Below are 24,372 nucleotides of genomic sequence, written 5' to 3' on the forward strand. Positions count from 1 at the left end.
AGTATTTCGCCCAATTGCTGCTTTTGTCATTTTAAAGAAAGGGTTTGCACTTATGTTACGATTTAGTCAGTTTCCCAGAATGCGCGGCCATACTGGCGATACTCGGATGTAAACAATAGCGTGGATTGCACGGTTGATGTACTACTGACTATGTTGTTCTGCTAATTTATGCTGTCTAAACAACAGAAAAAACGTGTGGAAGCTTCTAAATTGTATAGAGAAGGACTTAGGAAGCAGGAAAGAACACACTATTTTGACAAACTAAAGTTAATAGGTGGTACCCTGGTGAAAAAACCAGCATATGCTGGTAGGTATGTTTTGATGCTGGTTTATGCTGGTCCTTTGCTGGTTTTTGCTGCTATAAACCAGCTAAGGACCAGCTTAAACCAGCACCAAAACATACCTAACCAGCATCCCAGCATCAAAACATACCTACCAGCATATGCTGGTTTTTTCACCAGGGTAAAGATATGTACAAGCTATATTAATTAAGATATTAGCCTAATATTTTACCTACCTGACTGGAAATGATAAGAACAAACATGAATGTTGTCAAGATTCTTGCCCTGGAAATCCTGGTTCAGTCTGGCCAACCACAAATGCATTTTGTTCCTTTTTTGCACTCTTCTCGTTGATTTGTTATAACTTTTGGCAGTCTATAGTACTCCAAATATTTTTCCCGGTCCGACTGATCAGTTCAGCCCAAAACATGACAATAACTGACCATTTTCAAAAGCAATAATCAGCAAAATATGTGAGCTTTTTTCATTCTGGCATTGCTTAAAGTCAGTGCAGCCAATGAAAACACTCTACTCACTTATTTTGGAATTGCATTTTGGAAAAGTGTTTTCCAGTTGTTTTAAAAGGATACCCAAAATTCTGTACAAGCCATTTTTTCATGTCTCACTGAGAACTGACCCTATTTATAGATGTTTAGAATGATTTTATCAGCCTACTGTTTCTTGCAATTATTTTTATTTTCAACAAAGACTATTCAACAGTGTAGGCTAATACTTAATTATATAACATGCTTCAGTTCATTTCAGAATGTCATGTATTGTAACCCTCTTACAATGTTTTGTTTATTGTCTTTTCCTTGTCATTGTTTAGGCCCTAATGCAAAAATAAGTTTTGTTTTGTTGTTTGCCAAGTGACATTCTCAGCTTTCTGCATTTATTGTGCCAACTTTGTGCATTACAAATCATCATTTTTAATACATTTAGCCTAATTATTAATAAATGTAATTATTTGGCTGGTGATGAACAGAAGAGAGAGAGAACTTTAGAAATTGTTTAGCATTTAAATGTTACACACATGGTAAATAACATTTCCAATAATTTCTACGAATGAATATCTTTTCCATCAAGATGATTTGAATTAGGTAGCATTAGTATTTTTTATCTAAACCTCAATATGTTCGTCTCAGAACAGATTCTGCATGTTCATTCATGTTTAAAGTGTATTGTGAAGAATATTTGTCTTGTCTAAGAAATAACCTCTTTTGAACCTTTCCAGTGGTTGTTTAACTGCAAGGTCGATATTTTCCAGGAAACGTCTTTTGGACTGAATCGCTTCCCCTGATCTGCAGCTGCACAGCATCTCATTGAAAGACAAATAATGTTACACATTTCTTTTTATAGCTTTGTACTTTCTGTTTCATATTTTCATATGTTTAAATTCAAATACAAATAAGTACATTTACTAATCAACTGGTGATTATGTGATCACTGACCTCTGATTATTACTGTGTTTTAATACTTATTTACCCAACACAAACTCGTGCTAATGCTGTACAAATAAGAAGCTGTTAAAGTTACAACTGTAAAGCAATTATTGTTAACTGTACAACTATAATAATGCCAAAGTGATTTTAAAGATGTCAGTAAGACGATACAGCGAGGGGTCCAAATAAACTCTGAACTTTGAAATCATCAAGACTTTCATTTTAAAATGAACACATTCTGCTGCTCTTTTCAACTGTAAAAGTGGTTTCTGGTTATGTAGGACTCCTTTTTTTCGAAAGAAACGAAACTTAAAGTTTGGGGCTTTCCGTCTTGTCAAAGGTGTGGCTTCAAGATATTCCCCACCTCTTAAGCAGCTGTTTGCACATTTTGAATTTGTCATCCAGAAGGTAAGGATCATATTTCTCTAAACTTTTACACTATATCGACAAACCTATTTACCTTCACCAGCACTACAACAGCACATGAACAGTTTTGTTCGTTTTATCTAGATTTAAACATGTGGGCAGAGGATGATTTGTATCCAGGGGTGCCGTGTCTCCAAAGCTACTCGGTGCCTGTGGATGATATAAAATACCTAATGTATCATGGCACCTCTCGATATGCTGCCCAGCAGATCATGGCCCTTGGCTTTCAGCCATCTGCAAATGGCATGCTTGGACGTGGCGTCTACCTCAGCCGAGATCTCAACAAGGCCAGCAGATACCCTCTTAATCTGCCTGAACATGAAAGAGTTGTGATTAGAGTGCAGGTCAATGTTGGGAGAGTGAAGAAGATTGACTATCAAGGTCACCCAATGCAGAAAACCTGGCATGCTCATGGGTACGACACTGCCTGGTGCCCTCCAGGCTGCGGCATGGTACCGAGCGGCCTGGAGGAAGACTGTGTTTGGGATCCACGCCGGATTCAGATTCTTGATATCATTTACCCAAAACTGCAGCATGGCTTCTCACATATGCAGTATGGCTATTATCATTAAAAACGCACAAAACAGACAACAGAATTAGAAAATAGAAATGACAAATGTACTGGTTATTGTTCATGTTTTCTAATAAAACATTGATGTCAAATTAATCTGTGCATTGTTAAAGTTATATTTTTGATATATTTTGATTGAATACACTTGCAAGTTGTGTTTGCATGCCTGCGTTGAAAATCAAGACTAAAATCAAGGTTGTCACTGAATTACTAGGAAATATTATTAGTTTAGTTGACAGCTCAAATGGTTAGAAAAAGAATCTAATGCAAAAGACAAACGGTGCATTTTATTCAGGTCACCTCATTTTGAGACACCGACTTTGAGATACATGTCTACTCTATTTATATCTAATCTATTTATGTCATATTATTTTCTTTATCGAGATTTTTAAAGTTTCACAGTTAATCTTCTCATTGGGTGGGGAGAACCAAAACAACAAAAAAATTTTGTTGTGGTATTTTTATGTTCATAACATTATTAAAATAACATAAAACTTAAATAAACCACTCACGTTAGCTGAATTAAATTAGATTTCATTGAACAGCCCGTATCCACCTTATTTTTCCGTTAGCATGGGCAAGGCTATTTTAAAATTTCATAGGTCTGGTTTTTCATTTCATAGTTTGATATTGCAAACTGGTGAGTCTTGCTGTATTATTTTAATGTATTATCTTAATTATGAACACACACTGGTTTATAATGCAAACCGTTTTATCGTTTATGCGCGTTGTTACTCTTTTCGTTATGTCTCTATCCACCTTTTTTTCAACACATGTAAGTAAGCCTATGGGTAAGACTTCCGGTTCATTATCCGCTATAAGGAAAACACGAAAAGAATAACAACGTGCAGTAAACGGTAAAACTATCTGCACTACAAACCAGTGTATTTATAATTAAGATAACAAATTAAAATAATATTAAGACACACCAATTAGCAATATCAAGCACAAAACGAGCTGTTTTGTGCAGCTAAAAATAGTAAACACGGATGAGACTGCAGCCAGACCCATAAAATGTTATGATAGTAAAACAGTGTATGTATATTCGAATTCAAGCTAATCTACTACTAGGATAAATAAGCTTTAAAAATTTTCAGCTCAGTATTATATTATAAAATGCACAAAAGTTATGTTTATACTCCTGCTGGAAAAATCTCTGATTTACATAATGTTAAAAGAAATGTAAATAATAATAATGTTGCTAAACTGAAAAGCCTTGTGTTTCTCACTATGAAATTAAAGATTATTGAAGTGTTAACAGCACAGGATATTTCTGCATGGTTCTTCGCCCATTTCCTTCCTGAGTTTTTTTCATGCCCCCTGTTATTTGGAAGTTCCCATGTCCCAATTTATCCTTGACTGGTTGGATTATTGTGCTTCCTGATTTGAATCGTCTGTCAATCTTTGCTGATTTTTTTAGTCTTAGCCTTATTAGTTTGCATTCTGCTGATTTTGATTTTAAATAAAATATCGCCTTATAGCTCCATGGTACTATACTTTATAATCAGGAATTTCATGTTAGCTGGCACATAAACCTTCAAGTATCTAAAGACTGATAATGTTGACCTACTCTTTACCGAAATGATGTGGGCTGCCAAGAAATTAAACATATTTGCAGAACATGAGGTGTGAACAAGAACAGAACAAGAAGTCTATCCAAGATGATTATTCTCAGCTCAGACTGAATTTATAATTCAGTAACAACATAAGCACAGACAGTGATGGATCCGTTTTTACAGACTGTGATGATGCCTTTTTAGTGTTAATAATATTGTAAATTTAGTCAAGGTTTTGTATTTTTAATTTTTTTAAAACATGTATGTACTAAATTACTGTGCAAGTGTTTATAATAGTGTTTTCATTACGTGTCATCAGTCAGCCATTTGTCGGCACTGAGCGTAAACAATGCCACAGAACTGAATGAAACTCACATATTTTGCTGATTATTGTTGTTGAAAATAGTCAGTTATGTTTTGGGCTGTACCAATCAGTCAGTAATCAGACCGGGAAAAGCATTTGGAGTACTACAGATTGCCAAAAGTTATAACAAATCAAGGAGAAGAGTAGATAAGACTATCTGAGGAACAAAAGACGTTTGTGGTTAGCCAAACTGAACCAGGGTTTCCAAGACAAGAATCTTAACATGTTCGTTCTTAGAATTTCTGGTCAGGCAGGTGAAATGTTAGACTAATATCTTAATTAATACTGCTCGTACGTATCTTTAACACCTATTAACTTAAGTTTGTCAAAATATTACGACCTTTCCTGCTTACTAAGTCTTTCTCTGTATGACTTAGCAGCTTCTACACATTTTTTCCCGTGGTGTTGTTTACATCAGAGTATCGCCGATTTAGGGCTAGGAGTCGATTCCAAAAAGAATCGATTCCGAGGCGTTGGGAATCGAGAGTCGATTCCAAAGTTTGGAATCGATCCCATCAAGGGGAATCGACTCTCCATTCATAGCCGTTTTCAGTTCAACAAAGCTTATCTATGGGAGCCTCTCAAATGAAAGGCTTCATCATACAAAGGCTGCATATATCGACTGTTGTACTCAAACGTCACTGAGCATCGATTCACGAAAATAAACTGAATGAAGAGTCGGTACTGAACACGTCTGAGTTTGAGGATGCAGCCTTGCTCGCTAATAGTGATTAGAAGTCTGATTCGTTTTCACGAAAAGGTTCTTTCGAGCACAGATCAGTGGCCGGGAGCGCATCTGATCTGACAGATAAACCACGAGCTCTTACATCAGTGTTGTTGTTCTGGTTATTTTGTTTCAGTGTACAGTTTGTTAATTTTGCGCAAACCATACAATTGAAGCACACATCATTCAGCTGAATTGTGTCTTGTTCCATTCATGCAATAAACGCATGACCACTGCTCAGTTGTGGGCTATGACTAATTTCATGTGCAATGCAGACAAATGTACAATTTAAATACAGAAATGTATCATAATTTTTAAAAATAAAGCTTCATATTATGATTAGGCTACTTTCTAAGACCTTTATATCCTACAGTCATGGCGACATTAGGTTCCTCCACTATATAAAAAAAATATATATATATATATAGAAAAAAGTGAGGAATCGATTCTTGGAATCGAATCTTATCGATTCCAGAACCAGGAATCGGAATCGGAGTCGATTCCAACATTTTCAGAATCGAACAGCCTTACGCCGATTTGGCCGCACATCCGGGTAACTGACCAATTTGTGATGTACGTGCAAACTCTTTTTATACAAAGTCTGAGGGAGTGATTGCAAATTTGAAAACGTTCTCTCTTTTGACCAATGTAATCAAAATAAAATAAAATTAGTGAATTCCTACTGGCCTGTAAAACAAATGCTGAAAGGGAAATTTGCCTTCTCAGTTCAGAAGTACAACGCCACTGAATACTGTAAAACTAGGTTCAAGCATCAAGCATTTTTTTTGTTTAGTTTACTGGCGCGCTATTTTAAACGTCCTGGTTTTTTGTCTGATTGGTGATTGGTTCCAGCAGCGTGGTGACGTCTCTTTGTAATGATGATTGACAGCGTTGGATGGCCAATGGCGATTATAAGAAAATGAAAGTATAAGAGAAAACGACCCGTGAGCGAATTCCTTTATCCTTTATTTTTAATAAGCGCTAGAATTTGATAAGTTTCTGGTCTAATGACAGCTCGACGTATTCTTATGTAGTTCGTGGCTGCATTGTTTAAGGCTATTGTAACTGGTTTACGGGCTAAAAAGTTTGCTGAAGTTCCGTGGTTATTTAAAGGATATACAGGCATTTCCCGAGAACAAATATCAAGCTTGTTTGAATTTGACGGTTGGTAAGTGAAAAGTTTCTTCTTGAGACAGATAACGTATGTAAATATATATTTTTCAACACAGTTTATATTTATTAAACGCGTGATTCAGTATAAGTCACCATTTTATTTGTTTATGTCTCTGTGATTTGTCTAGGTGAAAAATATGTGGGGTGGAAATGGTTCGACTTTCCTCCAAGGCAACACAAATCCAGTATCAGGTCAAGTCTACACAATGTACCATGGCACATCCATGGAGGCTGCAAAGAAAATTAGAAAAGAGGGTTTTTGTCAGTCTGCTGGTGGCATGCTTGGACGTGGTGTTTACCTCAGCCGAGATCTAGAGAAGGCCCGTAGGTATCCTCTAAATCTGCAAGCATACCAGAGAGTGGTTCTAAAAGTCAGGGTCAGTGTTGGGAAAGTGAAGAAGATTGACTGTCAAGGTCATCCACTCCAGAACACCTGGCATGATCACGGGTATGACACTGCTTGGTGCCCTCCAAAATGTGGCATGGTGCCGAGCGGCCTCGAAGAGGACTGTGTTTGGGATCCACAGCGGATTCAGGTCATTGAAATGCTCTACCCATTTTTAGAGGTTATTTTACCCTGTCTGTTCTTTTTGTTACTGGTTCTAATCGAAATACTAACATAAAACTTACAGGAAGAAATGACAGGACTATGTAGCCAAGATGTTTTCTGATTCTTCAATAATTGGTCATTACTGTTTTTGTGTATTAAATTTATGATCGCATGTTCTTAGTCACACTGTATAATCAGTATGTACTGTTGTTGTTATTTTTAAATGTATTTATGTATTATGTAATGTATTTTATGTATTTTTTTTATCTGATTGTGTTATCTCATATTGAGTGGAAGGCAAGGAAAAACACACTGTTACAATAAAACACCAGGTGCAAAGTGTGAATGATACTGTGAAATGAAGCACACGTTTCAATCGTGAAGATATTTGTAAATACATACAAATATACAAGGAACAACTGGATGTAATGCTACAAATACACAGGGAAACACTAAATGGGCAAATCAAAAACCATGGCAATGAATGAACAGGGACAAAAGAAATATGAACTATCCCAGAAAACAAACCCAGCCCAACTCAAAACAACTCAAATACACATGACTTCTTGTTTGTGTTTTGTTAACTTGTGATCCATCATGTGAAACTGCTTATGCATGTGTTGCTCTGCTCATTGTGACCTTTCAGACTCCAGCACAGCAAAATATATGTGAATAAAATAAAAATAAAATAAACAAACAAACAAACTTTTCATTTGACAGTTTTTATTGAAATTTATAATATAAAATATGTAAGTGTTTTTTATTTAAAGGTATGAAATAGGAGTTTCTGTTTGTTCAATACCACTTTAATAATAATAATTATAATAATAAAAATCAAACCTAACAGCATGGACACAAATCACACTGTTTACTTCAGATTTCTCAATATGTTAGCCTTGGAAAATCATAGTATGGGTCACTTCGCTTTTGGATATTGGAGAAAAGTCTTTACAACAATATTCTTCACAACATCCATAAATATATCTTTCTTTCATTGTCAAGATCAAGATTTATATACAGACACTTCCTAAATAATTTTGCTGTTGAGTTTTAAAAGCAACACCAGAGACCTTGATGCTTGTTTATAAAACCTAGAAATGTTATAAAACCTGTAAATGTAAGTTTTTGTACTTTAGAATTGAGTTTATTTTGTTTATCGTTCTGAAGAATCATAATAATACGTCTCTCTTTGCTTTTTGGTGTTAGAGAAAACAAAGAAGTAACATGCTTTTACCAAATGATCCTACAGACTATATAGCACTATCCTTTACAAAATCTATTAAATATTTTCATCAAAGTTTATCAAGATGAAGAAAAACTTGAAGTAGAGTATATTTTGTTGTCCTATACAAGCTTGCTTAGAATGTTAAGTGTTAAATGTCATCATTATGTTTATGCTCAGACATCTAATTTGTTTTTCATTTTAAAGTCCATTAAAGGTAGACTGACCCAATTTAAATCAGAAAAGTACAAATCTTGGCTTATTTCTAGGTGGTTAAATTTGTTCTTGATAATGATCCTACATATAATTAAGGTTCTTTAAATACATTTCTAATGTGTTTTAGACATGAAAAGATACATAGATTGTAACTATGGACATTAAAAAAATGAAAGATGGATTTGTTATACCATCCATCTTATTTGGTTATTAGGAAAAGTTTTGGGATAAATCTACTGTATGTATATAAACCAGCATAAACCTGGCCTGAATCTTCTTGAACAGGCTGCCAAAACAGACTGAACTTTTAATTCCTTTATTGTACTTGTATTTATGTATTTGAAAAGGAAAAATAATAAAAAAAAATAGGCTTGGAAAAACTTTTTTTTCTCTCTGTTTGAGAATGTGTTGACCGAACACATTAACAAGCTAGGCTTTCAGTTCATTCCTTGCTCCCTTTGTCATGTTATGGTACTATAACATATTGATGGACAACCGACTACAAAGACTCTTTGACTTCATCCATATACCACCTGATCATGCATCCATCCTTTTGCATATACCTTATGTATTAGGCTTTTTTATTGGACACAAAATGAAAAGTAGATGGAGAGCGAAAAATGATAAACAGTGTTATTCAGTGGTGGTATTGGGGATAAATATATGTTAAATCAATTTCCTTGTTACTTCATATTGTGTGATTGAACTTCAAAATACCCTATGAAAATTAACTAGACACAGGTATAACATGAGGGCAAATCATAGGAAAAATCACAGAAACAATGCAAAACAAAGTCAATCTAACTCAAAACAACTCAAATACACATGACCTATTATACCTATCTCCTTGTTTTTATCTTTTTAACTTGTGATCCGTCATAAAAGTTGTAAAACTGCTTATGCATGTGTTGCTCTGCTCATTGTGACCTTTCAGACTCCAACACAGCAAAATATATTTCATTATTGTCAATTATTGTATATTGTCAATTATTGTCATGTTTTGGGCTGTACTAATAGGTCAGACCGGGAAAAACATTAGACTATAGACTGACAAAAATTACAACAAATCAAGGAGAAGAGTGCAAAAACTGTCTGAGGTAGGTGAAATATTACTTCTCGATATGATTTAGCAGCTTCCACACATTTTTTCCATGGTTTAGACAGCACAGCAGAACAACGTATTCGGTAGTCCCATACGGAAATGTAATATATGACATATATGTACCTATATCAGAAGTGCTACTCTCATATATGTTAAATATAGGGCAATATATTATTATCACATATATCCATTTTCTGGATATATGTAGATATATGTTTATAACATATATGAATTTCCCATAGTACAATTTGTATATAAACATATATTGAAAGTATATATATGTTTAACTTTTATATGGTATTGTATGTTATGACCATATATGTTTACAATATATATCAAAATTATATATTGTATTATAAGTTATGACCATATATGTTAACAATATATATCAAAATTATATATTGTATTATATGTTATGACCATATATGTTAACAATATATATCAAAATTATATATGGTACTCTATGTTTTGACCATTTGTTACCAATGTATATACTGAATTTATGCAAGTTTATTAACCATATATGCCTAAAAGATACTGCTTATTGTAAATCATATAACACAATTCATTGCTTAACTTTATTAATTGTTTCAATTTAGTTTTCTGGGGGAAAAAGTAGAGATGAATATATAACCTGTTCAAAAATGCCAATGTACTAAAAGTTACTTGTAGGAATGTATTATAGAGTTATTGAGGGGGGGGAAACACTTCATGTAACTGTTTGTCCATATGTGCTCTCATCATCAATGAACTAAAATGCATTTTATTAAAATACATGAGCGATTGTATGTGAACGTCACAATAGCGCTTTTGCGCATGCGCCAAAATTCAAACACACCCGCGCTAACGGCAGAGTCTGAGCAATGGCTGCGGCTAAACAAACAGTCATCTGCGGTAAGATGTTTTTCTTAGTGGAAGGATAACAAATGTGCCAGTACCTTCACATAATAAACGACAATGATTTTATAGACGGGCACGAAGACAGACCGACATCACTGAGTGGAGTGGATGAAACGCCTTTGAATGTGGCAGCGGTGCAGGTAATTTACACTAATTTACTCAACGCTTTATTCCTACACTAATATTACATAGAAACTAAGTGTTATATGATTGTTTTGGTCTGCAAGAGCCTCTGTCTCTATATAGATCAGCTAATGTTTTAAATATTCCCTGTCATTGTTGTATATATGATGTTATGATTACAGCTGCATTGATGTGTTTTGCAATTTGCTCGCGTTAAAGTTAATTTTAGCTTTTGGGTAACAGGTTAATCTGTATGGAGATACTGTGAGCTCATTGTTTTCACTTGATAAGCAATGCCACGTTTGGAAATTATTTAAAGCTGTCTGACAAAAATAATGGATGAAAATTATAATGTTTATCTCTGAGATGTAGTCTAGACTAGAACTATAAAACTGCACGAAATGGAATTATTTAAATACAAGCACCTTGAATTCATATAGTAAATGACAGTACTTGGTTATATTGCACCAAGTGCATTGACATGTCCGTGACATGCCTAGAGTGGGTGCGTAAGCACATGTATGTGCATATTGCATAAAGGTACAGTAAGTTACACTAAAGGATGTGATTGTGGGGTTTTAAACATATGGTTAATCTATCGTAGTAAATTTTGTTCATATCATTGCTGATAATTGTGCTATTCTTGTTTGTGTCCCATGACAAGGTAATGAGTCCCGACATTCTCAGAAAATAGAAATGGAGGCCGAACCTGCAGATGTGGATGGCAGTGATGTGAATGATGGAGCATCTACACAGAAAAGGTTAAATATTTTATTGAAACCAAAACTAGCATCTGCAATATACATGTAAACAAATCAAATCAACAAAATATTTTAGTTAAAAATGTGTCTCCATGTACTATTTAATACAATTCTAGTGCATTTAATCTATTAAATAACAGTGGAGTGAGTGAGTTTTGGGATATGGTTAGATTAAACTTATTTTAGTGAATGAAGTACCACATTTCAGCTCTAATTTTGTTAGGGTGGGTACACAAAATATTATTTTATCCTTGCTTCTAGAAAATCCTTAATCTGTCTGCTTTCTAACAGCTTCATGTGGCCGTAACGTGGCTTTAAGCACTATAGATTATTAAAGTTTCACTTTGACTGTGACAAAGGCAGTAAATGTGTTTATATGGAATAATTGTAATATTTATGGTACAAATACAGAGAGAGTCCCCATATCAGTAGGAAAGCGATCAAATGAGCATCTTCCATCCGAAGACTTGTGTTGCATGCGGGAAACTATTAATTGGTTATTCTACAATTAATTGTACCATAAATTATACTACAATTGGAAAATACTGTAAATTGATAAACTGTTCAGCGTGATGACGTTTAATGCCTCCGACAGGGCCTGTAGTCCCATTTAGCAGCATGTTAGCAACCACCTTTTTTAAGAAACATAACAGTTTAAAAAATAAAAAATAAATAAAAATCAAGAGTGGGGTTTAACTGGTGTGTTTTATGTCATAGAATAAAACGTGAAAATATTATGAGTTTGTGTAAACCGCAGACCTTATTTTAGGGGATTTAATCAAAATTGTCATTCAAAAACCCATGTCATAGTTCCACCCCTCTATTTCTTTTCTCCAGGCCACATTCTCGATGCACATATTAGGGATTATGAATGTAAACACTTTATTTCATTGATGCTAAATAGCAAATTAAATTGTAACCTGTGAACTCTGTCATTGAGCATTTGGGTTACTATAGTTTAGTTCTTCATGTATATAGAGACATATAATTTGAATGGGCATGCAGGCTGTGCTCTGTCGTTGTTCTGCCATGTCCTTGTGGTATCTGGGAATATTTTACAACTACAATTTATAATTATTACATAAATAATGAGTATTCTGCAGTTTTAAAATAATCTTTAACTTTACCAACCATGTTTAATACTCAGTATATTTGTCATCTTATAGTAGTTAATCACTTTAAGATACAGGCACAGTTCTAACTAAAAACCTAAATTAAACTTTGGTACAATGTTGGATTGCAAGATTTAAGCAGGTTTTATATTTTAATATCATGTTGACTAAAATCAAGTTTAGTTTACTGTACCACCCAACACTACCAAAGCTAAAAAGTTGCTTTTGAATGTGGTGCATTTCCTGAAATCATATATGGTGCAGAAAATTTATTGTAATTATCTTATAAAAACCTAACTTTTACTTTTTTTTTTTTTTTTTTTTTTTTTTTTTTTTTTTACAGATGCTGGAATCCAGAAATTTCTTCACCTGGGGCCTACTGGGGATGGCAATAAACAAAAAACTAACCAAGCTGTGGGAATACAAACCTGTAGACCTTTAGCTGAACCACTACAATTGATGTTCTGTTTCTTATGCTTGTTCAGTGTTTTGATCAGTTATATATGTAATTGTTTCTTTTTTGTCCTGTTTGATTGTGCAGGTCAGTAACTTTTTTTTTCTATTTAAATAAATTCTGTTTAAATAAAGATGCTTCTTTGTGTAACTTTCTGTACCATTTAACATTTAAGGCTAAAGGTGTGAAATGTGCAATGCACTGCAACTTTGTAGAGTGTCTTACATGTGTCTACAACCTCTATTTAAAGATCAAAGATCACATATTAAAATATTAAATATATGATACCATATATTTCATGCATATATGTCTAATTTGTATACAACATAATAAAAACATACATATATCTCACATATATTAATAATTATATACATTTCATATATGGCAATGCATGTATTATACATACATAAACATATATTTTTGTATGGGGTAGACTTATATGTCAATATATGAAATTGTTCCATTTTCTAATAGGAATCATATATGGATATGGCATATATAAACATGTATTCAATATATGGGTATTTCATATAAGCACATATATTACATTTCCGTATGGGGTACATTAACCGTGCAATCCATGCTGTTTACATTTGAGTAAATGTAAACAGCATGCATCAAAATGCATTACATAATTGCAAATCAAATAATCAATCAACTTTACAGAACTATGCTTTACAGATTCTATGCATAAATTGTTCTTGCAATCAATAAAAGATAAAGAGAAATTGAAACTCAGTGGAACACCTTTCGTCATGGACACACCCTGATCGATATGCCATTTATATACCTGTTTTCAGAATGAAACAATCAGCTTTAGAAGTGACATTAGAGGTAACGCACCACAGTAATGCATATTGTGCTTTATTGGTCATTACACCTGTAAATTCTAAAAAAAATCACATAATAACTACCGAAATTATTGTATACTATAAAAATGAACTACTGTACTTCGTAATGCCATTTGTAAGTTTCTAATTGCAATGTTTTTATATTCATTTTTATAATTTAGTTTTTTTTTTTTTATTTGTCCAGGTGCAAACATGTGGGCTGAAGATGACTTGGGTCCAGGTGCTCCACCATGTCTTGACAGTTACAGAGAACTAGTAGATGATAGAGTCTACACAATGTATCATGGCACATCCAGGAAGGCTGCTGAAAAAATTAAACGGGAGGGTTTTCGTCCGTCTTCTGATGGCATGTTTGGACGTGGCATCTACCTCAGCCGAGATCTAAAGAAGGTGTCCAGATACCCTCTGGATTTACCTGAGAACCAGAGAGTGATTGTGAGAGTGAAGGTCAATGTTGGGAGAGTGATAAAGATTGATTATCAAGGTCATCCACTACAGAAAATCTGGCATGATCACGGGTACGACACTGCTTGGTGTCCTCCAAACTGTGGTATGGTTCAAAGTGGTCTTGAAGGAAACTGTGTTTGGGATTCAAGACGAATTACAGTCATTGATGTAATTCATCCAAACATGTGGGCTGAAGACAACTTGGCTCCAGGTGCTCCACCATGTCTTGACAGTTACAGAGAACTAGTAGATGATAGAGTCTACACAATGTATCATGGCACATCCAGGAAGGCTGCTGAAAAAATTAAACGGGAGGGTTTTCATCCGTCTTCTGATGGCATGTTTGGACGTGGTGTCTACCTCAGCCGAGATCTACAGAAGGCGTCCAGATACCCTCTGGATTTACCTGAGAACCAGAGAGTGATTGTGAGAGTGAAGGTCAATGTTGGGAGAGTGATAAAGATTGATTATCAAGGTCATCCACTACAGAAAATCTGGTATGATCGCGGGTATGACACTGCTTGGTGTCCTCCAAACTGTGGTATGGTGCCAAGTGGTCTTGAAGAAAACTGTGTTTGGGATTCAAGACGAATTACAGTCATTGATGTAATTCATCCAAACATGCGGGCTGAAGACAACTTGAGTGCAGGTGCTCCACCATGTCTTGAGAGTTATAGAGAACCAGCTGATGGTAAAGTCTACAGAATGTATCATGGCACATCCAGGAAGACTGCTGCCAAAATTGAATGGCAGGGTTTCCGTCTGTCTTCTCAAGGCATGCTTGGACGTGGCGTCTACCTCAGCCGAGATCTACAGAAGGCCTCTAGATACCCTCTGAATCTACCTGAAAACTAGAGAGTGGTTCTGAGAGTGAAGGTCAATGTTGGGAGAGTGAAGAAGATTGATTGTCAAGATCATCCACTGCAGAAAACCTGGAATGATTATGGGTATGACACTGCCTGGTGTCCTCCAAACTGTGGCATGGTGCGAAGTGGTCTTGAAGAAGACTGTGTTTGGGATCCAAAACGAATCAGTCATTGGTTAAATTTTCCCAAAGCAATGAGAGTTAATAAAGTCTGCTTTAGGAATGCTGTAATGAAGTACACTTAAGAAATTAGTTGTTCTGAAATGTTTCATGAAAATTTTACCAGCTGTTTAATACAAATTGCATGTGCTTTGATTGTAGTACACCCTGAACTTAAAGCTGGCTATAAATAAACCTAAAATGGTTCACGCATATACCTTTGAGATATGTTTTTTTTATATGTATAGGCCTATATTTGATATTTAAATATGAATAAGACTGTAACATATATAATATATATTATAAACCTAAGCTAATGATGTTTATCATCTTATTTGGTTATTAGGAAAAGTTTTGGGATAACTCTATGTACAAAAACCAACATAAACCTGGCCTATATCTTCTTGAACAGGCTGCCAAAACAGACTGAACTTTTAGTTCCTTTATTGTACTTGTATTCATGTATTTGAAACGGAAAAATAAAATAAAATAAAACAAAATAAGCTTGGAAAAACTTTTTTTTTCTATTTGAGAATGTGTTGACCGAACACATTAACAAGCTAGGCTTTCAGTTCATTCCTTGCTCCCTTTGTCATGTTATGGTACTATAACATTTTGATGGACAACTGACTATAAAGACTCTTTGACTTCATCCATACACCACCTGATCATGCATCCATCCTTTTGCATATACCTTATATATTAGGCTTTTTTATTGGACACATAATGCAAAGTAGATGGAGAACGAAAAATAATAAACAGTGTTATTCAGTGGTGGTATTGGGGATAAATATATGTTAAATCAATTTCCTTGTTACTTCATATTGTGTGATTGAACTTCAAAGTACCTTATGAAATATATTGTATTTGCTGGTCTGGAGCAAGTGTCTATTGATATTGATCACAGTTTATGTATGTATGTATGTACGTATTCCTGCTTGTATGCTTTTAAATAATATATACCATCCACCTATAAATACACAGGGAAACACTAAATGAGAAAATTAACTAGACACAGGTATAACATGAGGGCAAATCAAAAGGAAAAATCACAGAAACAATGCAAAACAAAGTTAATCTCAAAAGCAACTCAAATACACATGACCTATTACACCTATCTCCTTGTTTTTATCTTTTTAACTTGTGATCCGTCGTAAAAGTTGTAAAACTGCTTATGCATGTGTTGCTCATTGTGACCTTTCAGACTCCAACACAGCAAAATATATTTGATTAAAATAAATAAACAGACAAACGCTTCCTGATTATTGCTGATGAAAATGGTCAATTATTGTCATGTTTTGAGCTGTACTAATAGGTCAGACTGGGAAAAACATTAGACTATAGACTGACAAAAGTTACAACAAATCAAGGAGAAGAGTGCAAAAACTGAGGTAGGTGAAATATTACTTCTCTATATGATTTAGCAGCTTCCACACATTTTTTCCATGGTTTAGACAGCACAGCAGAACAACGTGTTCGGTAGTACATTAACCGTGCAGTCCATGCTGTTGTTTACATTTGAGCATTGCCAGTATGGCCATGCATCTGGGTAACTGACCAAACCATGACGTAAGTACAAACCTTCTATACAAAGGTATAAAATGAAAGAAATGGGAAAGTTAACATAAAAAGCAGTGAGTTTCTGCTATACCACTTAAAAAAAAAATTAAACCTGTTAACATTGACATTGTTTACTTAAGATTTATCCATGTTTATGGACTTGGACAATCATAGCATGGGCCTCTTTGCTTTTGGATATTGGAGAAAAGTCTTTACGACAGTATTCTTTATATACCTTTGAGATATGTTTTTTTATAGGCCTATATTTGATATTTAAATATGAATAAGACTGTAACATATTACAGGAATGCCAAAGCTGACATAATTAGAAATAAATAAAAGTACAAAGAAAAAAAAAGCAAATATAAATAAATATATACATAAATATACAAAGAAAAGTAAAAAAGATATCTATAATTTTATTTCCTTATTTACGTATTTTTTTCCACATTTATTTTTGTTTATTTAGACATTTATTTATTTCCACTTTTATGTGTTTATTTACATATTTATTTCTTTATTTCCACATTTATTTATGCCTACATTTATTTATTTTCACATTCATTTATTTCTACATTTCTTCATCCGTAGGGTGAATGAGGAGGACGTGTTTTACCTCAGGAATAGCAATCGAGCCAGAATAGGCGAGGGGGTAGGCTTTTAGGCCACAGTAACACCTTGTGGTGCCCAAACGAAATACAAGAAGTGTCACCTACATGATGTGCCTGTTGATAGTGTGGGATGAATGACTTCCAAAATTTCATATCACTGGTTATTATTTCAATTATTATTATTACAGTTATTATTTCGGCTGGGATGCGAGCAATCTGTGGTCGTGTGTATTTGCTGAAACTCATGAAAATCGCTTCCTTATGCGCACAATAATTTAAATAATAACCCGTGATATAAGATTTTGGCCATATTCATCCCACACTATCAACAGGCACGTCATGTAGGCGACACTTCTTGCTATTCCTGAGGTAAAACATGCCCTCCTCATTACCCTATGAACGAAGAAATGGAGAAATAAATAAATGTGAAAATAAATAATTGTATAAATAAAATAAAAAATAAATGTGGAAAAAAATACATAAATGAAATTATAAATAATTAATTTACTTTTCTTCGTATATTTATTTATATATTTATTTATTTATATGTGCTTTTTTACATTTCTTTGTACATTTATTTATTTATTTATTTATTTATTTCTAATTATGTCAGCTTTGGCATTCCATATGCTTGACTAACTGGAGAATTGTGCTGACAGAAACCTCTGCTGGTGAGTGTTGGAAGTGTTCAGGATATTGCTGGTGCGGTGGAACTCCTTCAGCAAAAACTTGAATAAAGTAAGTTTGATTTTCTGTCTTTTAAAAACAAAAACAACAGCATAAGTCAAAGGAATGAAGTCTTAGGCAATCAAAAAACGGAAATGTATCATTTAAAGATCCTCTCCTCTTCCGCATTTTAAAAACCTAAATCTTTGTAACTTTTTACCATGACCCTTTCAGACTTTTAGGTGGAGAAACTTTTAGAGCTGTAAGTAAAAATGAAAATGATTTTTTTGTTTAAAGAGTAAACTCGCGAAGACTTGTTTGTCTAAATGTAATCATTCATATAAGAGTTTATCGAGGTTCTTCTTTTGCTCAAGGAAAATTTCCACCCTGAATAAGCTTGCAGTTCATAAATCTGCTTTCAGAAGATCTGCACTCAGTGTTAGAAACAACATTGGAGGTAAGTCATCACTTTTTTGTGTTGAGTACAAGTATTGTCATTTTTTTTCTTCTATTTTTGTTCACTTACATTTAGTAATATCTTATGCATAGCAAGATTATTTGTGGTCCAGGTGCAAACATGTGTGATGAAGACGACTTGGGTCCAGGAGCTCCACCATGCCTTGAGAGTTACAGAGAACCTGGCATCATCAAGGGTACTACACTACCTGGTGTCCTCCAAACTGTGGCATGTTGCCAAGAGGTCAAGAAGAAGACTATGTTTGGAATAGTCACTGACATTATGAATCACTGACATTGATATAATTCTACCAAACCTCTGAAGACGATTCGGATCCAGGTGCTCCACCATGCCTTGAGAGTTACAGAGACCCAGCTGATGATAAAGTCTATAGAATGTTTCATGGCACATCAAGGGAGGCTGCTAAAAAATTAAACGGGAGGGTTTTCGTCTGTCTTCTGATGGCATGTTTGGACCTGGCGTCTACCTCAGCCGAGATCTGAAGATGAAGTCGTCTTGAAGAATTTTGTGTTTGGGATTCAAGACGAATCACAGTCATTAATGAAAATTTTCCAAAGCAGTGAGCATTAATAAAGTATGCTTTAGAAATGTTAAAACAAAAATGCTTAATGAAGTAGTTGTTCTAAAATGTTTTATGTAAATGTTATTAGCTGTTGAACGCAAATTGCATATGTGCTTTTAAATGGTGCTTTGATTGTAGTACACCCAGAACTTAAAGCTGGCCATAAATAAATGTAACATAGTCTAGGCTACCAAAAACTAAATTTGTAATATGTCCACATATATTTGAAGAGTCATCCATTTTACTCACCCTGTGATGGAGAGAGGCCCATGGAATAATTGATAACTGGTTATTTTCATAGACTTTTAGTTTGTTTCTCATTACCTTCCTGTTTCCTGTCTCTTGTTTGTCAGTTTTTTTCATCATCACTGCTTAAGTTCCTTTTGTCTTTTTTGTTCGTTGTTGGTTGTTGTTTGTGTTTTGGTATACTGTTACACATGTGGATTATTATCATTAAATTTTTTATTTTAATAAAATAATAATTTTATAACAAAAAATGCCTTTAAAGTTATGAAATAAATCCTCATGTGGCTCAACTTTTCCTCTCCCTATCTAAGTTATAAGTTCATTTTACCCCTCACTTTGAGCCAACAAGACCACTTTTGTGTGTGTGCATTTGAAAAGTCATATTTTGAAAGCAGTTTATTTTAGACCCAAAGTGATTTTTCACCACATACTGAAATTTGAACACCTTACCGTCATGTGCTCAATTTAAAGACACTGCAAGTTAGCACTGGCTCAACTCACTTGCTCTCCCTACATGCATGTGCCTTTGAGTTATGTTTTCTTATTTTGATACTTTAAATACAAAAAAAAATGCTAAATGGATATCAAAAAACTTCGCTAGACTGTAACATATATAAATATGCATTATAAATCATTAAATAAAGTTAATGATGTTCATATTTCTACTACCTGGTTCCTATAACCGGAGAATTGTGTTGACAGAGATCTCTGCTGGTGAGTGATGGAGGTGTTAAGGAGATTGCTGGAACGGTCGTGATTTGTTGAATTCTTTCAACAAATACTTGAATAAAATAAAACAAAACTAAGAGTATAAGTGAAAGGAATGACTTCTTAGACAATTAATAAAAAACAGAACTGTGTTGTACTTATTTAAAGATCTTCTCCGCTTCTGCTTTTTCAAAAGACTTTAAAACAGTTATAGACTAACAAATATAATTTAAAACAGTGACTGGTATGGCTCATAATTTGCCTTATTGACTTCTCAGCGTAATACAACAGCATGCATGCATTAATTTTTGAGTTTTTAAGCATTATATGTGCTTGTTGTTTATTATCATGACCCTTTTAGACTCAGACAGTCACAACTTTCCAGTTAGGCAGAGAATTTACGTGAAAACGTTGTTTGGGGAATTGTGTAAACTGGGGATTATCGTTTCTACAGTGTCCAATTATATCATTCATAAAAGAGTTCTTGAAGATAAAGAGAAACTGAAAGTTTCTTCTAAAATTTCCGTGGACACACCCTGAATAAGTTTGTGGTTCATACCTAATAAGTTAGACTCAAACAGTCACAACTTTCCAGTTAGGCGGAGCATTTACGTTAAAACGTTGTTTTGGGAATTGAGTTCATGAAGATAAAGAGAAACTGAAAGTTTCTTCTAAAATTTCCGTGGACACACCCTGAATAAGTTTGTGGTTCATATCTGCTTTCAGAAGATCTGCGTTCAGTCTTAGAAGCAACATCAGAGGTAAGTCACCACTGTTGGTGTTGAGTACAAATATTTTGTCTTTTCCTTCCTATTACACGTGGTAATTACTTTCCACTACTATCTTATGCATATTAAAATTATGAATGGCTCAGGTGCAAACATGTGGGCAGAAGATGACTTGGGTCCAGGTGCTCCACCATCCCTCCAGAGTTACACAGCCCCAGAACAAGACAAAGTCTACATAATGTATCACGGCACACACCTTTTAGCTGCGCTACAAATTCTTCAGGAGGGTTTTCGTCCGTCTTCTAATGGCATGCTTGGACGTGGTGTCTACCTCAGCCGAGATCTACAAAAGGCTTCCAGATACCCGCTGAATTTACCTGAGATCCAGAGAGTAATTGTGAGAGTGAAGGTCAATGTTGGGAGAGTGAAGAAAATCGATCGTCAAGGTCATCCATTGCAGAAAACCTGGAATGATCACGGGTACGACACTGCCTGGTGTCCTCCAAACTGTGGCATGGTACCAAGTGGTCTTGAGGAAGACTGTGTCTGGGATCCAACACGAATCACCGTCATTGATTTAATTCATCCAATGCTGGGGGAGCAAAATCCTTGTGTAATTCTCTGACAATGTTAAACAGATTAAACCAGTATAACTCTTTGACACATAAATTTTTATTCCTTCAGTTTTGTAGATTGTTTTATCCCAGCACTCAACAATCTGTTGAATACAAAATGTGCATTAAGGATTTAAAACACAAACCTGAAGGTTTACAATCTAAAATTGCTAGGACTGGAGTTGAGAAACGCTGGTATAAAGGACTGGGCTGGCAGAGAAATTAAACTTGTTTTCAATATATATCACTCAATATATTTTAGTTTATTCAAACGACACTTATATAAATAAATGCAAGTGCTTACAAAATTGCTTTGTCAAATTAAGTGTACAGTAAATATATAATCAGAGAAGCAACACAACTCACTCATGCTGCTTTAGGTGACTGCAATTTTTCTTTATGGCCTCTCATAAAAACTGTACTGCCATGTCATAGGCTTCAGCTCATTGGTTTGTTTCAAAGGTCTGTCCAAGTTTATTGTTCTCTGCTCAGACTGAATTTGTCATTGTAGAGGTAAGTAACATACATCCGACTATTTGTGATTATTCACACAAACGTTTTCATATTCTACTTAATGTACAGACAACAAACCTGTATTCCTTCTTATCGACTTCTCTTTTTCTGCTGTTCTCTAACCAAACTTGAACATGAAAACTTTTTGACTTATAGATTGGTTATTTTTTGTCTTTAGGTTTACAAACATGTGGGCAGAGAGTGACTTGTATCCAGGTGTCCCGTGTCTTGAAAGCACTAAACAGCCTGAGGATAATTACATATACCGAATGTATCACGGCACCACTGAAGAAGCAGCAGAACAGATCAAAATCCATGGCTTTCAGCCATCTGCAGATGGCATGCTGGGACATGGCATCTACCTCAGCTGAGATCTTAACAAGGCCAGCAGATACCCACTTGATAGGCCGCGTGAGAGAGCTGTTATTAGAGTGATAGTCAATGTTGGGAGAGTGAAGAAGATTGACTGTCAAGGACATCCACTGCAGAAAACCTGGCATGATGAAGGGTACGACGCTGCCTGGTGTCCTCCAGACTATGGCATGGTGCGAAGTAAGCTTAAAGAAGACTGTGTTTGAGATCCGAAATGAATTACTTTCATTGACGTAATTCCACCAAGCCTTCAAAGTAGTGAAATTCCACTTGGAGGTAAAGAGTACACAATGTTTTATGGTACATCTAAGGACGAAGCAGAAAAAAATCAAAGTCTCTGGATTCGGTCCGTATGAAAGCATACTTTGACTGGACTCTGCCTCAGCCGAGATTTAGATACGGCCTCTAAATAACCTGATGAAGTTCCTACATACAAGAGAAATATTCTGAGGGTGAAAGTTAATGTTGGAAAAGTGATAAAAATTGATCATCAAGGTCACCCAATGCAAACCATCTGGCATGATTATGGGTATGACACTGGCTGGATCCCCGTACAAAACGCCATGGTGCCAGATGGTCATGAGCTAGACTGTGTTTGGAATCCGAAAGCAATAGCAGTCATCGAGAAGATTCGTCCAAGATTTGGGAAGCGGAGGTGGTTTTAATAAATTAAAACCCACATATATGTGACCCTGGACCACAAAACCAGTCATAAGGGTCAATTTTTGTAAAAAAAAAAAAAAAAAATTGAGATTTATATATACAAAATACCTGAAATCTGAATAAATAAGCTTTCCATTGATTTATGGTTTGTTAGGATAGGACAAAATTTGGCCAAGATACAATTATCTGAAAATCTGACATCTGAGGATGCAAAAAAATCTAAATATTGAGAAAAATGCCTTTAAAGTTGTCCAAATGAAGTTATTAGCAATGCATATTACTAATCAAAAATTAAGTTTTGATATATTTACACTAGGAAATTTACAAAATATCCTCATCGAACATGATCTTTACTTAATATCCTAATGATTTTTGGCACAAAAGAAAAATCGATCATTTTGACCCATACAATGTACTTATGCCTGGTTTTGTGGTCCAGGGTCACATATGTTATCCTACAATATAATGTTTTATTGAGAATTTGATATAGAGTGCTCTGCTGACTTACAACAATGTCTTATAACAGTTTCTAAAGCTGAAGGTGAAGAAATAAAATGATTAAAAATAAGCCTTCTGTAAAAACATGTACAAGTTGAGTAGTGCTTTCTTTTTTATTTGATTTAAATGGTCATTTAAAATGTTTCTTGATTTAAAAATAAACATTCTAAAATCTATAAAAGTGTAAGGCTACTTATAGATGTTACATTCATTTAGTTTTTTTTAATACAGAGTGTGCCAAAACTCTACCAAAACGCTGTACAAGACTGATCTCTAGTTATCAGAAATGTTTCTTTGCAGATTTTGTTGCTAAATGTAGCACAACCAGATTTTAATTATCTTTATTTTATAGTTAAAGTATATGATTTTATAGTTTTATTAGTTTAATTTGTCACATGGGTGATAGATGTTGGATAAATGTGTATTTTCATTTGTGTATTTGTGCATCTATAGCTGAATATGTTTTATAATCAATAGAGACAGAGAGAACTGTAAAGGAGCATTTTCAATCAGACCTTGAAAAGCAAATAGGCCTATATCAGGGATCCTCAAATGTTGAGGAGTTTAGCTCCTTTAGTTTAAATCAGGAGTCACCAGACCTGCAGAGTCCCTGCAGAGTTTAGCTCCAACCCTAATCAAACACACCTGAACCAGCTAATCAAGGTCTTGCTAGGTATACTTGAAACTTCCAGGCAGGTGTTGAGGAAAGTTGGAGGTAAACTCTGCAGGACACCGGCCCTCCAGGAACAAGTTTGGTGACCCTTAGTTTAAATGATGAGTATAGCTCCAGCTTTGATCATACTCACCCACCTATGATTGATTGATTAGCATGGTGTGTTTTAATTAGGGTCAGA

At 34.7% G+C, this 24,372-nt stretch overlaps 1 protein-coding gene, 1 long non-coding RNA gene and 1 pseudogene across 2 annotated transcripts; all 3 read left to right on the plus strand.

Annotated features, from left to right (window-relative positions):
* Positions 1-2,086: 2,086 nt before the first annotated feature.
* Positions 2,087-15,710, plus strand: gig2e (grass carp reovirus (GCRV)-induced gene 2e). Its single transcript, XM_051093697.1, is given in 5 exon segments — positions 2,087-2,131; positions 2,234-2,715; positions 6,666-7,157; positions 13,778-13,811; positions 14,013-15,710. Coding segments are annotated over 4 exon segments (2,373 nt in total). The 5' UTR covers positions 2,087-2,131; positions 2,234-2,241; the 3' UTR covers positions 15,386-15,710.
* On the plus strand, positions 10,313-13,000 carry LOC127152799 (uncharacterized). Its single transcript, XR_007825136.1, has 3 exons — positions 10,313-10,667; positions 11,315-11,411; positions 12,867-13,000. It is a non-coding gene; the product is annotated as an uncharacterized LOC127152799 (long non-coding RNA).
* A 5,791-nt stretch (positions 15,711-21,501) lies between the features above and the next one.
* On the plus strand, positions 21,502-23,611 carry LOC127152792 (uncharacterized; annotated as a pseudogene).
* Positions 23,612-24,372: the final 761 nt, after the last annotated feature.

Source organism: Labeo rohita, chromosome 21, assembly GCF_022985175.1.
Source record: "Labeo rohita strain BAU-BD-2019 chromosome 21, IGBB_LRoh.1.0, whole genome shotgun sequence".
NCBI classification, from domain to species: Eukaryota; Metazoa; Chordata; class Actinopteri; order Cypriniformes; family Cyprinidae; genus Labeo; species Labeo rohita.